At 36.1% G+C, this 15,537-nt stretch overlaps 1 protein-coding gene across 1 annotated transcript; it reads right to left on the bottom strand.

Moving 5' to 3' along the window:
* Positions 1–455: 455 nt before the first annotated feature.
* On the bottom strand, positions 456–10,759 carry LOC121427248 (TAR DNA-binding protein 43-like). The gene is made up of 6 exons (XM_041623568.1): positions 10,327–10,759; positions 6,951–7,117; positions 6,357–6,494; positions 5,488–5,682; positions 4,933–5,035; positions 456–3,482 (listed from the first exon to the last, which is right to left on the bottom strand). Exons 1-6 carry the CDS (start codon positions 10,580–10,582, stop codon positions 2,917–2,919), a joined length of 1,425 nt encoding a protein of 474 aa, XP_041479502.1. The 5' UTR covers positions 10,583–10,759; the 3' UTR covers positions 456–2,916.
* Positions 10,760–15,537: the final 4,778 nt, after the last annotated feature.

Raw genomic sequence — 15,537 nt, 5'->3', positions numbered from 1 at the left:
AATTTTCAGTGTTATGCTTGTTGAATTTTTCTCTTTTTATTCAAATCAAGTTTTTGTTGGGCTGGACTTGTCCTTGAAAACTATGCAAAGTGAATGGGAAGCAGTCACCACCAATAAATTCTGTCTTGCTTTAGTTGTTGTTTTCTTTTCAATAGACAAATGTCTGGTGGAAAATTTTTGTTGTATGATATTCCCAAACCGAATCCTTATCTATGAAAAGAAAATGACAACTGAAGCAAGAAGGTGGTGAGTAGGTGGCGGCTGGTCTTCCGCATCAGACTTTGCTTATGTAGTGTGAAAAGGCAAAGATATATCTTGCAGCCTCCACTTAAATTATAGGCCGAAAAGATCACCAGCAGTTTTCACCAAATCTGCAAGATATTTACCCCCAAGACAACCAGCACAATCTAAACATGACCATTTCTATTTTAAAATACAGACCCTTTTTTCCCCAACATTCCAGCAACATCATAGCCACATTTTTCATTTATCAATAAAAACATCATTCTGTCAACTGCATTACCATAATGTTCACATAATCTGATATTAAATCCATACAGATGTCCTTCGAAATGATATCACAATCCAGACAGAAAAGTACAAATCGAAAGCTCTAAACACAAATCCAAACCCATTTTTTGTCATCAGGCATGGTTCAAGTGTCATTCAGCTCTCCAAAGTTCAACATTATTTCAATAAACACATACTGGATGGAAGATACATTTTGCTGAGAAATGAGCGTCACACCTCATCCACAGATGAACATGACACCCCAAATAATCAATTATCAAACCTATACAGTAGTGGCTCAATCAGAGGTTCATAACATACATTAATAGATCTATACATGGTCAATCATTTGTCTTCAAATTCGATGACATCGAATCTGTCATATTCCTTTTGGCAGACCAACACCAACATGTCATAAAATATAAATTACAATTGAATTATCAATCAACACATCAGAAATGCTCGCTTCTTTAGGTCACAACAATCATAATATATGTAGGTCATTTACATTCATGAATCAGAATATCAATTTTCATACACTTTCACTGCTCAGATTACAGAGGTAATAAAAGAATGGACCACAATTTACAATCATCTGTACAGTACATTCTTTACAACTCCATATATCACGATCATAATGAGCAGCACATTTATGCATTTGTCAGTTTTTGCCAAGCCTTCTGGAGAGTGAAGACACATCACTAGTTATCAGAGATTGAACATTCGTAGCACATCCGGTACTCACTAGCAATCTTTGGCTCATTATAACACTCTTCAATCACCTAAAAGATTTAACGAACCTGATGTTCTGTTCATTTCAAGTGTGTCAAAGAATGCTACTTAGTACTTCACATTACTGCTGACAGGATCAGTGTGAATAGTTACAGCATAGGAAACAGTACACACGTCACAGACTCCGATACAAGTCTTGTTTTACGTACAAGGTGCGGGACCTTCGAATACATCATTCTAAGCATAATGGTTCACACAGCAAAACTTCACCTGCACAAGGTGTTTTTAACATACCATAAAGGTAAAGGTACCATACAGTAACAGGCACCACGCAGGTACAGGTACCACACCGGTACACAAGGTACCATAAAGGTACAGGTGATTCAAGCATTTCATTCTAAGCATATGCAACCAATGGTTCACACAGTAAAACTGCAACGATGTCACTACATAACAGATCGGTTCAATCAAAATGATACATAAATGCATACATGCCTGAAGTTCTTACAAGATATTGTGCATTGTCTATCTTAACATGTTATCTCAATCATATGGCCTCACCCCATGATTCATACAAGCTTAACGTTTGGGGGCATCTTAAATCACCAGAATCATTCCGCAAAGAAAAAATGATATGAATACAAATAGATATATCAAAGCAAGTACACACACTATTTCAGTGAAATCTAAAACCCAAATCAAATAGTTCTGCACTCCATACACATCGGATCCATCAGCATCAGTCTTTGGAGTCTAAAATTAGTCAACATTCTGGCTACTTTGTTCCTTTTCATTTCAAATGAATTTTATTAGAAAAATATACCTGTGTACTTTCAATACTGAACAATTAATATTTTACACAATGAAAGCAGGTTTATTTCTATCATTAATTTACATATCCCTTTGAGAACAAGAGTAGCTCGATCTCATATTCTACAAAAAATTGCCTTTTTTTTACCGCCACATTATTCAAAACATATTACATTCTTCAAATTTTAGATATCTTGTTTCAATTCTTTGTATGGCTCTTATTCAAGTAATAATGAAAAACCATAAGAATTTTCTAACTTTTGTCCTGAAAGGGATATTCTAAGGAACTGTAACCATGGTACTTACCTGAGCGCAGAACTCTTAACATTTATTACTTCATGACTTGAATAGCTGTGTGTGTAAGTGCCGGTGTTCAATTTATAAAAAAAGTTATTGGCATCATTGCTTTACTGACAAACGCCTGATTGAACTGAGAATGATAGATGACCATCTTCACTGGCTTACTGCAAAAGATGCAACAAATCTCTTCATTTTGAAAGATAGGATTAAACAGATTACAAATAGGGGAAACAACTGTAGATTTTCATCTTTACTGATCTAGAATATGTATCTCAGTAAATGGAGATTGACCGACGACAAATTAGACGTTAGCAAAAATTATGTTATTTTATCAAAAATCCTGTGATTTGGCTGAAAGCAAATTTGTCATAGAAATTTTGCATTTATTTATCAAATAAAGAACCATGAAGAAAGGCTATCCAATTAGAATTGATCATGTGGGCCTGTAAATCACTATGTGCTTTGTTTTCAAAGATTAATACAAAATGCCTAAATATAGCTGGAAAATAAATAATCAGGGTATCATTTTCAGATTAAAAGCAATTAATGATTAAAGTAGTACATCTACCAGCCCGACGCCTGCTTATTGCCTGCCCCGTAGAACTGGCCCCCTGTACCATCACCAGCCCCTTGGGCTGGGTTCCCTGCACCCCATCCCATCGCAGCAGCCTGCTGTTGGGCCTGGTACGCTGTCGATTCAGCGGTTATAGCGGGGTTATTCTGAGTCTGGGGTGTGGTCGCCTGGTTTCCCTGCGCCTGCGCCGTCTGGGCCATGCTTGCCTGCGCCTGCAGGGCGTTCATTCCCGCCCCGCCCCCCATCAAGAGACTCCCGACCATCCCCAACCCGGCCTGGTTCAGGGCCGCCGCCAGCACGGCCTGGTTGAGCTGGTTTTGGTTCATGTTACCTTGTGGGTTCAACATCCCCATGGCGGCTGCGGCGGGATTCCCCATGCCACCTCCCCCGCCCTGGGGGTTGTTGGGGATCATCTGACCCTGACCTGAGGAATTCATGTTGTTGTAACCCCCACCCCCATAACTCCCGCTACCACTACCATCATTACCACCACCACCACCTTGCTTGTTCCTGAAGTAGTCATTCTGGTAACCTCCTCGTCCTCCATGAGAGAAACCTGTCAGATAAAACACACATGTCAATAAACACCTTCAATACTGTTTTATCAACACAAAACAATTCTACTACAGGTTTTCTCAGTATCATGTTATTAAATTCTCCTTTATGAATAAAACATTCTAAATAAAACACACATGTATTCATTAAGATATCCTCAATACTGTCTTATCAACACACACACAAAAAACAGTTCTCAATACAGGTTTCTCAGTATCATGCCACTTGATTTGCCTTCAACAGGAGTAATTTTTTTTAAATAAAACATGCAAGTATTCATAAGAATACACTGAATACTGTCATTTCAACACAAAGCAAAGTTGTTATACAGGTTTCTTAGTATGCCATTTGAGGTTCTTTCAATAGTGAATCCTTTTAAATAAAACAAACATGCATTTGTCAGATATCATCAATACTGTCAAATCGACAAAGGGCACAGAACTGATGCAGGTGGAGATGATTTCAAAGTATAATGTTAGTTTGATTTTCATCACTGATTAACCATGCCATATTTAATTGTTTCTAAGCACATGTACATTATGTGATAAGATGTATGAAGCCAAGAAAATGAAGACAATTTCCCTATGACCTGAATTAAACTTGTCAGGGCTCAAAGCCGTCCAAAGGAAAGGGTCACACAGCAAACATGCAAACGCAGTTAGACAAATATTTATACAAGATGGTATATTGGCCTATTGGGGTGTTATGGTTTAAAGGGATCGTCCAGGCTGAAAATATTCCTATCTAAATAAACATAGTAAAATTCACGGACCAAAATGCTAAAAATTTCATCAAAATCGTATAACAAATAACAAAGTTATTGAATTTTAAACTTTATCATTATTTCGTAAAAACAGTTATATGCACATCGTCACGAATATTCATTAGGTGGGCTGATAATGACATATCCCCACTTTCCTTTTTCTTATGTTATTACATGAAATCATAAATGTTTCATATTTTCATACATGTGTAAATGGTGTGTCTCCATTATGATGAAATAAGATGCGGCAATAAATAACTAATGCACTTAATCAGTTGTCAATCCAATTGTTTTAGTTCTTGGTAGAAAAATTTTGAATAAACCTAATTTCATATAATAAAATACAAAAGAACAAGTGGGGACATGATATCATCAGCCCACCTAATGAATATTCATGAAGACATGCCTAGAACTGTTTCACCGGAATAATGCAAATCTTTAAACTTCAATAACTTTGTTAGCTGATTTTTATCAAATTTTCAGCATTTTGTTCTGTGAATTTTACTTTATTTATCGAGATATAAATATTTTCCAGCCCGGACCATCCCTTTAATATTACAAATTATTTTCCACATAGTAAGAATCATACAATAGGATTCGTCTAAATCTGTCAAAAATCCAACCCACAACCCCCTGTTCATGTGGCAACGCTCTCCACTAAACCATAACACACAATTGTGCTACATACCTCCACCATCTCTGTTCCCAAAGGGAGGCCTTCCTCCTTGTTGGTGGGGATTCTGGCCTTGTTTGTTCTTGGGGTCTGCATAGTTGATCAACACGCTGTTTCCCTGTAAACAAAATATACTTATTATTACATTATCAACATATCTTGAAAAGCAAAAAGACTGGAGACTCCCCCCCCCTCCCATAAAGCGAGACATACAATTATCTCTGACAATTTAACCAATAAATTAATATAATTTAGCAAAATAAAAGCCAAATTTCATATGCATCATGTGACAAATGCAGTGATGTGTTGTTTAATGCATGCAACAAGAAATTGAGGTGCAACAGAAGTCCAACAAAACTAGAGGCGAACTTGCATAAGCTGACCTTTCACAAACTGAATATTCATCACTGTCAAGGCAATTTTAAGACTTGATCATACGAAACATGTTTTGTTCACGCATTCTAAGTTGATTTCTCCTAAGTTGAACAGATTTCGGAGTGACTTTTCAATCCAAGTAGATTCAACTCAGGCGCAATTACCTGTATTTATGAAACGGTCCCCATGACTTACATTGATAATGTGGTCCTGGCCAATGAGACCCTGCGCAATCTGTGCGCTCTCTAACGTAACAAATGCAAATCCCCTGAATTCCTTGGGGATGAATACATCTGTGACAGTTCCGATCTTGGCAAAGTACTGGTAGAGATCATCTTCCTTTATATCGGGTGATAATCGCCCAACAAAGAGTTTCCTCTTCTCTGGTTGCTATGGAAACAAGATGGAGAGAATGGATTTGTGAAATGAAACGTGTAAACACAGCTACTGTGCTACAACATAACATCATTTTTTAATTTACTCAACAGACTCATCCGTGGCAAAAAAAAGGGCCAGTAATAAGCTCTTATCAAACACCACATGATCACATAATTTGTATGCGTATGAATGGAATCAACTCTAAGACTATACACTACATGTACATTCATTCAAACCTCAAAAATGAAAGAACTAGCAATAAACATATTTTGTACAAATTGCGTGCCTACATGTAGACTTTTATGAAGGAAGATCAAGTGTGACTCCAACTGAAAATGATCTATCAGAGTCAAGAGAGAACCAAATATTATTCCGTTTGTCAACAGATCATAACAAAATAAACATAACTTCAAGGAAATATGGAAAACAAATGTGCCTCTTATGGATGTAAAAATGTCAAATGCAAGCGTTTTGGGGGAAGGTTAATTTCTCCCCTATACTGTCAAACAGTTGTCAAAATTTGAATTTTTTTATGCATTGAACAGTTTTAATATTTGATGGCATCTAAAAATTTTGACTCAGCTCTAGTAAGACCCATTTAAATTCTTGTGAATCTTTGTGAAACACCCTCAGAATGACCCACAAAATGAAGTGAATTAGGGGAGGGGGTTAGGGCAAAGCTTTACCTGTGAATCTGGATATTTGACTTCACACCACCTGTCATCAATCTTATGCCTCTTGTTGTTCACGGCATTCTGTGATTCCACATCTCGATATCTGATGAAGCCAAATCCCTTTGATTTGCCTTTGGGGTCTTTCTTCAGCTGTGGGGAATTCGAAAGCATGTATCATTAAAATCTAGAAGGTGTTATTTAATGAAAACAACCTTACCCATGGAAAGCCGTGATTGTTCATGTAGAAACTGTCTGTCAAAAGTCATCTTGTGCTTAAGCCACATCAAACCCAGTCCCAGACTATGCCAAAACCTAAATGACCAATGTTCAGGTTCATGTAGAGTAAAAGAGGGATGGCTGCAGATAAGAAGGCTGTGAAATGTGACAATATCTGGCCAAATATTTAACATTAATTTGTAATTGTGGTGATGGACACACACACACACAAAAAAACCCAATCTAACATTATGTCAACATGATAAACCAAGACATTTCTGATTTCTGATTGCTTCATGTACATAATGGGGGTAAAAAGTCAACTAACAGCAATACAGCCCCTTGTTAAAACTAAAAGCTAATCAAAGAACCCTTTGCTAATTCGTTTACCTGTGTCATCACCAATTCTCCATATTGTGAAAAGTAATCCTTCATGCCTTCTACCGTTGTGCTGAAGTCTAGACCTAGTACAATCAGATCCGACGTTCTCCTGTCGTCTGTTTTTCTTGTTTTTCCCACAGGAAGTTCTCGCGTGTCATCTCCCTTCCTCTTGTTTTCTGTAGGATGGAAAATCAGAAAGTTTAATATTGCAATAAATGCAACAGAAACATGTTAAAGGGAATAGAACCCAATAAGAATGTTTTTCCCCCAAAGAAATCTGAGAAGCAGATTGATGAAAGTTTGAACAAAATCCAACAAAAAGGATGGATAAAAAACAAAATGTTAAAACAAGTGTATGGTACTATCTTTCAAAATTGTAGCTATAATCATTAGACTTGTCCCTACCACTTGTCTCAATCTACAGCTCGTCAAAGACAAAGCATGAAGGGGGCCCCATATCTACGCACCTAACAATCTAACTTAAAGTTTAAGCCCACCCCAGGAAAATCCTTATTTGAATCAATATATATATGTAACGCTGAAAATTTAATCAAAAACGGATGTAAAGTGAGAAAATTGACATTTAAAAGTTTCGCTTATTTTCCACAAAACACTTCTATGCATATCTCAGTGATATGAAAAAATGAGAGTTGATGTCTCTCACTCACCATTTCTTTTGTGTTTTATTGTTTCAATTTTGCAATATTTCAATTTTTACCGATTTCACAATAATGAACTTGACTGAGCCAAGAATGTTAAGACAATGAGATTTACTCATGTTCAGGGAGGAATAAATTTTGTTTCTCATGACAACGAGAAAATTACATATTTCAGGTAATATACAAAAGAAATAGTGAGTGGGTGACATAATCAGTCCACTCATTTATATCTAACATCGCCAACATTACCCGACGCACGCGTCTGTAACGTGGCGAAAAACAATAGGAAACAAGATAGCGGCGTCAACATCGGGCAAGTTTCTTCTGTCTTCTCATGATATTTTTCTAAGTTTTTGATTAGAAGCCTCCTGGCTACCCCAACATGTGTTGTGCTCATTGACTTTGTCTTGTCAAGCATGTATCTCATGAAAGATAACTTTACTCATGCAAGATCAACATGTGTAGAAAGACATTCATTAGAAAATCTGAGTCAAAATGGTGGAAAATAATGAATTTTGGGCATTTCATGTGACTGCCTCAAAGTGCAGCCTTTCCCTTCATTGTGTGTAAAGTGAATTGGTGTGCAGACATGGGCCACCATTTTTTTGTTCATTCTCAAAATGACTGGCTGACATTTTTTCCAAGAAAATCATATATTTTTAATTTTTATGACATTTTGGGCCCATTTAAATGTATCAGTAGAGGCGCACGGCCAATATTGGAGACTGTCTCCAATGTGGGAGATTATCTCCAATATCAGAGACTTTTGTGAAGAATTTGGGTATCCAATTTCAGAGACAGTCTCCAGTTTTGGAGACCAATTTCCTTTGTTTACATTTGCTGCAAAGGAATTACCTTGGCAGCAAATATAAATGTGATAAGCAGATTCCTCAATCAAAATGACCCCTTTTCACAGTCTACTTGTCTTTAAAAATTCACCGTCTACTTTTGTTTGGATAAGGATTTTTTTTGTCAATCACACAAAACAAATGAAATGGGATATGGGCTTCTGACCTCAGTGAGACAAAATTTTGGGTGGAAAAAATCATGCTTTTGTTGTTGTTTCTTTTGTCCTTTTGCAAAGCAAGTCTCCAATGTGGGAGATTGTCTAGTCTTGAGGACGCAATGATGATGATTTTTTTAAATATGTTATATATTTCTTCATCATTGACGTCTTGACACTCTCTCCATAGTGCCTTCAGCGAACGACCAAAACAAAGATGGATTCCCCCAAAAAATCCATCCTTTTAAACCGAATTAAAGAGCATTCATTTAATTTTATTAATTCTTACACCTTCCTACGCCTAATGCGTAGGAAGGTTTTAAATATTACTATTTAAAAATGTAAAAAAATGAAGATTTCTTACCTAACTGATGCCGCGTAGACCCCTCGTTCCACATGTAAACAACGGAAATACAATAGCGTCGACCCTTGAACCGCTTATGTATGACGTACTTCCGGAAAGCAATGCCGTCTTAACGAACAATTTAGAGATAAAAAATCTTATTTAACAAATATTAAAATTTATTTTGTGATCATAAATAATTCATATCAATATATATAAATTATTTATGATCACAAAATAAATTTTAATATTTGTTAAATAAGATTTTTTATCTCTAAATTGTTCGTTAAGACGGCATTGCTTTCCGGAAGTACGTCATACATAAGCGGTTCAAGGGTCGACGCTATTGTATTTCCGTTGTTTACATGTGGAACGAGGGGTCTACGCGGCATCAGTTAGGTAAGAAATCTTCATTTTTTTACATTTTTAAATAGTATGGTAGTGGATCGTATTACCGAACACTTTTCATGAATTTGATCATATCAAACACATTATTCCAATAAAATTCACCAAACTTTCACCATAAATACACAAATACCTACAAAATATAAACATGCAGATATTTTGCCGAAATTGTTTTTCATTTTTACGACATCAGCTTCCAATCGGACCCCTCTTCGCAAGTGAAATATTTTGGTCACTTGAAAAGGTATCGTATTACCGAACGTGTGTTTTCTATGGGAAAAGTTGGGAAAACAACAAAGTCACTGATGAGCTATTTTGACCATATTTTATTGTTTTGAGGATATAAAGACTTCGAAATTGTGTTTTTGATAATTTTTCATCATTTTTCTATTTAAGTTCCCTTTGGAAGGAAGTTGCAAAGGTTTGAGCGTATTTGATTATTTTCTGACGCATATGATGCGCGCGTTCGGTAATACAAGGCCGGTCGGTAATACAATCACTCACTATAATATTTAAAACCTTCCTACGCATTAGGCGTAGGAAGGTGTAAGAATTAATGAAATTAAATGAATGCTCTTTAATTCGGTTTAAAAGGATGGATTTTTTGGGGGAATCCATCTTTGTTTTGGTCGTTCGCTGAAGGCACTATGGAGAGAGTGTCAAGACGTCAATGATGACGAAATATATAACATATTTAAAAAAATCATCATCATTGCGTCCTCAAGACTAAGATTGTCTCCCCTATTGGAGTCTCCTGTCATGCCTGTATTGGTCGTGCGCCTCACACCTCTACTGTCATGACTGTGTATAAGGAACATTATCAACTGAAAATTTTTGTGAAAAAAGCCATAGGGGGGCCTAATTAAAACTTGAAGGACAAGTCCACCTCAACAAAAAGTTTATTTGATTCAAATAATTTAAAAACTCCAAAAATAACACGTTTAGCACAGCACTAATGTCATTATTGCAATTCACCTTTCGGGAATGTGACAACATAGAGATGATTTTGCCAAACTCCATCTGGCGCCATAACCCGGCCTTCGACTACTCGGAGCCCTCGCATTGTTCCTGATTCGGGATTGCGGTACTTCAATCCAGTCGCCCCCGGGAACTGGGCGACGATCGTCGACAATAAGATGGACGCGCCTTCGGGGCTCGGCAGTTCTGCTGGGAGTTCTATCGTGGCGTCAGGGTCATTTTCATCTTCTGTTACTTGGATGTAATCTGCCATTTCACTTATTCAATGTAATGTCACTTTGTTCAGTAATAAACAGAGCACCTTCGTATACAATTTTAACCACTAAAAAAACAGAGCTTAACACAATAATTTGTCTTCAATCCAATGATATCACGAGGAACGTTTCACACCTACAGAACGCTGACATGTTGTACTCGTTCACGCTGATGAATAATATTTCAATCTAAAAGTGGTTTTAATTACTTTAAAATATGAATTTTAAGAGTTATAATATATAAATTGAGAATCATATAATATTTGTTGTCTTTAATCTTCGTTGGCTTTGTCATAAATTGCTTTCTTTAAATGTATAAAATAGTGCACCGTATTCATTTGAAAGGGCGCATGCGCGCGATTCCAGAACTGAGCTAGCTAGCTCGTTGGGATGGGGAGAGGGAGAAGAGGGGGGGGGGGGGGGGGGGGGGGGGGGGAGCACTGAGTTCCGTGGGCGCAAGGGCCCGCGCAAGGGTAAAAAATAACACACAGCATGAGGAAATTTTCTGTTTTAGTCATGGGCGTTACTCCGATCTGAGCCTTTTTTAGGGGGGGGGGGGGGGTTGGGGAGAATGGAAGGGATCGACACCACCTTGTCGCCTTTATAGGGAAATTGTCTTCATTTTCTTGGTTTCATTATTCTTGTCACATATGACAATTGGTACTCTTGATAGCCTACTCAACATGTCACAAGTTTTGTTAATTAAGTGTGAAACGGAAAGAAATTCAATGAAACTTAATCATTTTTGAAAATTTAACATTACAAAAAAAAGAACTTCTTGTGGAAAGTTGATTGGAATGAAGAGAGAAAATCCAACAAGGATAAAAAAGTTATGTTTCAGTTTCCCTTAATTCTCCAGAACAGTTACATGCACATCCTATAAAGCGATATGCAAACGAGGGGACTGATGATGGTATGACCCTCTCACTCTTTCTTTGGTATTTTTTTAAATGCATATGAAATATACTTTTTTCTCCTTATGAAATATACTTTTTCTCGTTTTTTCTGCTTGTGAAACATTCTTTATTCAAATTAAGTCATTTGAAACAAACTTTCCTCCCTGACTTTGTGGTCTAGGTGACTGTGAAGGCCATAGGCGGATCCAGGGGGGGGGGGCCGAGGGGCCCGGGCCCCCCCCCCCCTATTGGCGGAGCAAAAAAAAAAAAAAAAAAAAGGGAAAAGAAAGGAAAAAGGAAGGGAAAAGAGAGAAAAGAAGAAAGGCAAACATAAGAGGAGGAACATGATTGAATAAAATAACATGAGGTGAAGACTTTGAAAATAATTTTTTGAAAAATCTATTTGTTAGGATATAAAATTTTCGCTCGCGCTTCGCGCTCTTATTGTCTTTTAGGGGATTTGCACATCTTGCTCAATATGGAGCTTGAAATATCAAACTTTGAAGTCAATATACAAAACATATTTCAGCTGGGAAATTGAACTTTCATTATTTGTTTGATTTACAAATTGATTTTAAAAAAGTGCTCTGTAAAATGTCGGTGTCATGGTCTGAATATTATCATTTTCTGCTTGCGCTGCGCGCTCGCAAAATTTGATTTGTCAAATGCACGCTAGCATTTTGATTAGTGAGTTATGTATATCCCAATATTAATTCTAAATCAAACTACTTTGATGACAGTTTATCAAAAATTTCGGCTTGCAATTTCCGCTCGCATTGATAGATATCATGCATCTTATGCATAATTCCAAAAGTGCTTTAAATTTCTAGTTTTCAGGAAATAATATTAACAGATTTCGCGCTCTCATGCTTAGAAAGAGAAATAGGAAGATAGTCATCATTTTCTTATGATGACATAATGCCCTTATATAATGTCCCGGTCCTATGTAAAAACTCAAAGTAATAATAATAAAATACTTCAGCTCTTTTTTAACTGTGATCCATCACAATTCACAATTTTCCCACAAAGGGTTTGCAATACAGAGCTTAAATTTACCCTTTAGATCGGAATATCATATATTTTTAGTTCGCGCTTTGCGCTCGCTTTATTGATTTTCATGATAAGAAAGGTACTTAGAATACCCAAATTCTAGGTCGAAATCTAAAACACACGTTAATTCAGATACGCAGATTGTTCTCTATTTAAATCATTGTGCAGTTTCAGATCACAATATCAAAAAGTGTCTGCTCGCGGATAAATAACTTATCCTTTTCATGATTTACAAGTGTCCAGAATTTTTTTCCGCTCGCACTTCGTGCTCGCATCAATAAAGTTTAGTTTATATACTTAGAGTCCTTTCAAGATGAATTTTTTATTGGAATGCTTACCTACAATGTGCTCACTATTTTTTTTTTTTTTTCTCTCATCATGCTCACTGTGATGGTACTGTATAACATAATTGTTAAGTTCATTCAGTCAAGATTATTACAAGATTTAATTGCAAATGATATTGATCTTTGTATACATGTATAGGGCATAGGCTGAAAGCCACAGCTGATTTAGCTGCCATCTACAGAGGAAAATCTACACGTATGCTTATCGTTGTAGTTATATGTGCTTAAATTTTCCGTTCAAATTCATGTTCTGTTTATTCGTTCTATGTGGCCTTCTGCAGCTGTTGCCTGAAGTTTCTTTGGTGCTCCTTATTTGTTTAACCTCAATTGATTATGTAGTCTTGCTTCACCTGGAAATATTCATTTTTCAGTCTTGTTTTACTTGGCATGAGTAGTTTTCCATTTAGTGATGTCAGTGACTTTGATTTGAACCTTCTTTTTCAATTACAGCAAAATGCTGGCAGTTTTTCGATTTCTGACGAACAATATGAACAAAATATTTCTGACACTATGAACAACAACGTAGAAGAATTTGAATATACTTTTGATGTCAATGACAAATCCTTTGTTAAATCTCAATACTACACCCAGAACCAATTTGTCAACAATTTAAAGTCAGCTGGAAAGAATGACTTGAACCTTTTGCATCTTAACATCCGCAGTGCAAATAAAAATTTCGAACAACTGAGCTTATTATTAGATAATACTAAAGTAGATTCTTTTGTTATTGGCCTGACCGAAACCTGGTTTACGGATGCTCCTCACACTATACATTCCTTGTCTCAGCATAACCTTATATTTAATAATAGAGTAAATAGGCGAGGTGGTGGAGTAGCACTGTACGTTCCAATACACCTGCATTACATTGTACTTCATGACTTAAATCTGATGAATGAAACGATGGAGACGGTTTTTATCGAAATAACATTATCCAAAAGAAAAAACGTAGTTATAGGTACAGTTTATCGTCCACCTTCTTCCGATCATAATACGTTTCTAAATGAATTACAACAACTGCTTTCTAATCCTTTGCTTCAAAATAAACATTGCTTTTTGATGGGCGATTTTAATGTTGACCTCTTAAAATGCAGAGAGGATAATTTCTCTCAAGATTTTCTAAACACTTTATTATCATTTTCATTTATTCCGTTGATTACCAGACCCACTAGAATTTCTTCTCATTCAGGAACTTTAATTGACAATATTTTTTCAAACGTTGAGAGAGAAATTGATTCTGGTGTCATTCTGTCTGACATCTCTGACCATTTTCTTATTTTCGCTAGGATACCATCTCTCTTTGATAACAACTCGTACTCTTCTCATGTAAAAATGGTTAGGAAAATTACCCCTGAAAAGATTGCCAAACTCAAGGATAAGCTAAGTTCACTCAAATGGAACGAAGTATTAGTTACAAACGATGTTAACGAATCATATGATAATTTCATGACTATCCTTCTCGATTCTTTTAATGAATGTATCCCTCTTGTAAAATATAAACCAAACAACAAACGGACACCACGAAACCCCTGGGTTAGTAAATCACTTTTAAGATCTATCAATAGAAAAAATAACCTTTATTACAAGTATCGTGCAAACCCGTCAGATGCTGCTCGTGAAAAATACGTCAAATATAAAAACACCTTGACAACTCTTTTGAGATCTGAAAAAAAGAAATTTTATTGTTCTAAATTTGCAGCGAGTTCAAATAATATAAAAGATACATGGAAAGTAATCAATGATGTCTTAAATAAGAAAAAAGATCGCAATACTATAAAACATGTGAAGATCAACAATTCAGTTATTAATGATAATTTTGATATAGCTATGAACTTTAATAATTATTTCTCAGGCATTGGTCCAAATCTTGCCAACGAAATACCACACACAGATAAAACCTTTGAATGCTTTCTAAAGAACCAAAACCCACATTCACTATTTTTTATTCCAACCGATGCTAATGAAATCATAAAGATAGTAAAAGAACTTAAAAGTAAAAAAAGTCCAGGCTATGATGAAATAAGTAATGACTTGTTAAAAGATATCATTAACGAAATTGTTATTCCTTTAGAACACGTCATGAATTTATCTCTTGTTAATGGTATAGTTCCCGACCGAATGAAAATTGCGAAGGTAGTTCCTATCTACAAAAAGGGAGATCCGTCCGATATAAGTAATTATAGACCTATATCTCTCTTATCTTCTATTTCCAAAGTCTTAGAAAAAATTATATACAATCGTACAATAAAATTTGTGAGGAGTTTTGGTCTTTTATCAGAATCACAATTTGGCTTTAGGCAAAAGCATTCAACAACACATGCAATCTTATATTTCATTAATCATATAGCGACTGCTGTTGACGACCACCTTCACACTCTTGGTATCTTTCTGGACCTCTCCAAGGCCTTTGACACCATTGACCATGAAATCTTATTGTCTAAACTATCACATTATGGAATTAGGGGGAAGGCCTTGGAGTGGTACAGAAGTTATCTTACTGGAAGAAAACAGTTTGTCTCCATAAACAATTCTAATTCCGATTATAATGACATGATTTGCGGAGTACCCCAGGGTTCGCTTTTGGGGCCATTATTATTCATTCTATATATCAACGATTTTCAGGATTCATCAAAGGCCTTGTCTTTCATATTATATGCAGATGACACC

This window comes from Lytechinus variegatus, chromosome 14 (assembly GCF_018143015.1).
Source record: "Lytechinus variegatus isolate NC3 chromosome 14, Lvar_3.0, whole genome shotgun sequence".
Lineage (NCBI taxonomy): Eukaryota > Metazoa > Echinodermata > Echinoidea > Temnopleuroida > Toxopneustidae > Lytechinus > Lytechinus variegatus.
Note: the sequence above shows the minus strand (reverse complement) of the source record. Positions and strands in the feature narration are given on the sequence as shown.

What these genes read in the sequence shown, in the direction of transcription:
- LOC121427248 (XM_041623568.1), bottom strand. Translation starts at nt 10,582, where the DNA reads ATGGCAGATTACATCCAAGTAACAGAAGATGAAAATGACCCTGACGCC. An exon ending in GAGAATTGGTGATGACACAG is followed by an intron (nt 6,495 to 6,950) that starts GTAAACGAATTA and finishes AATTCCCCACAG; the next exon opens with CTGAAGAAAGACCCCAAAGG. An exon ending in GCCAGGACCACATTATCAAT is followed by an intron (nt 5,036 to 5,487) that starts GTAAGTCATGGG and finishes TTTTGTTTACAG; the next exon opens with GGAAACAGCGTGTTGATCAA.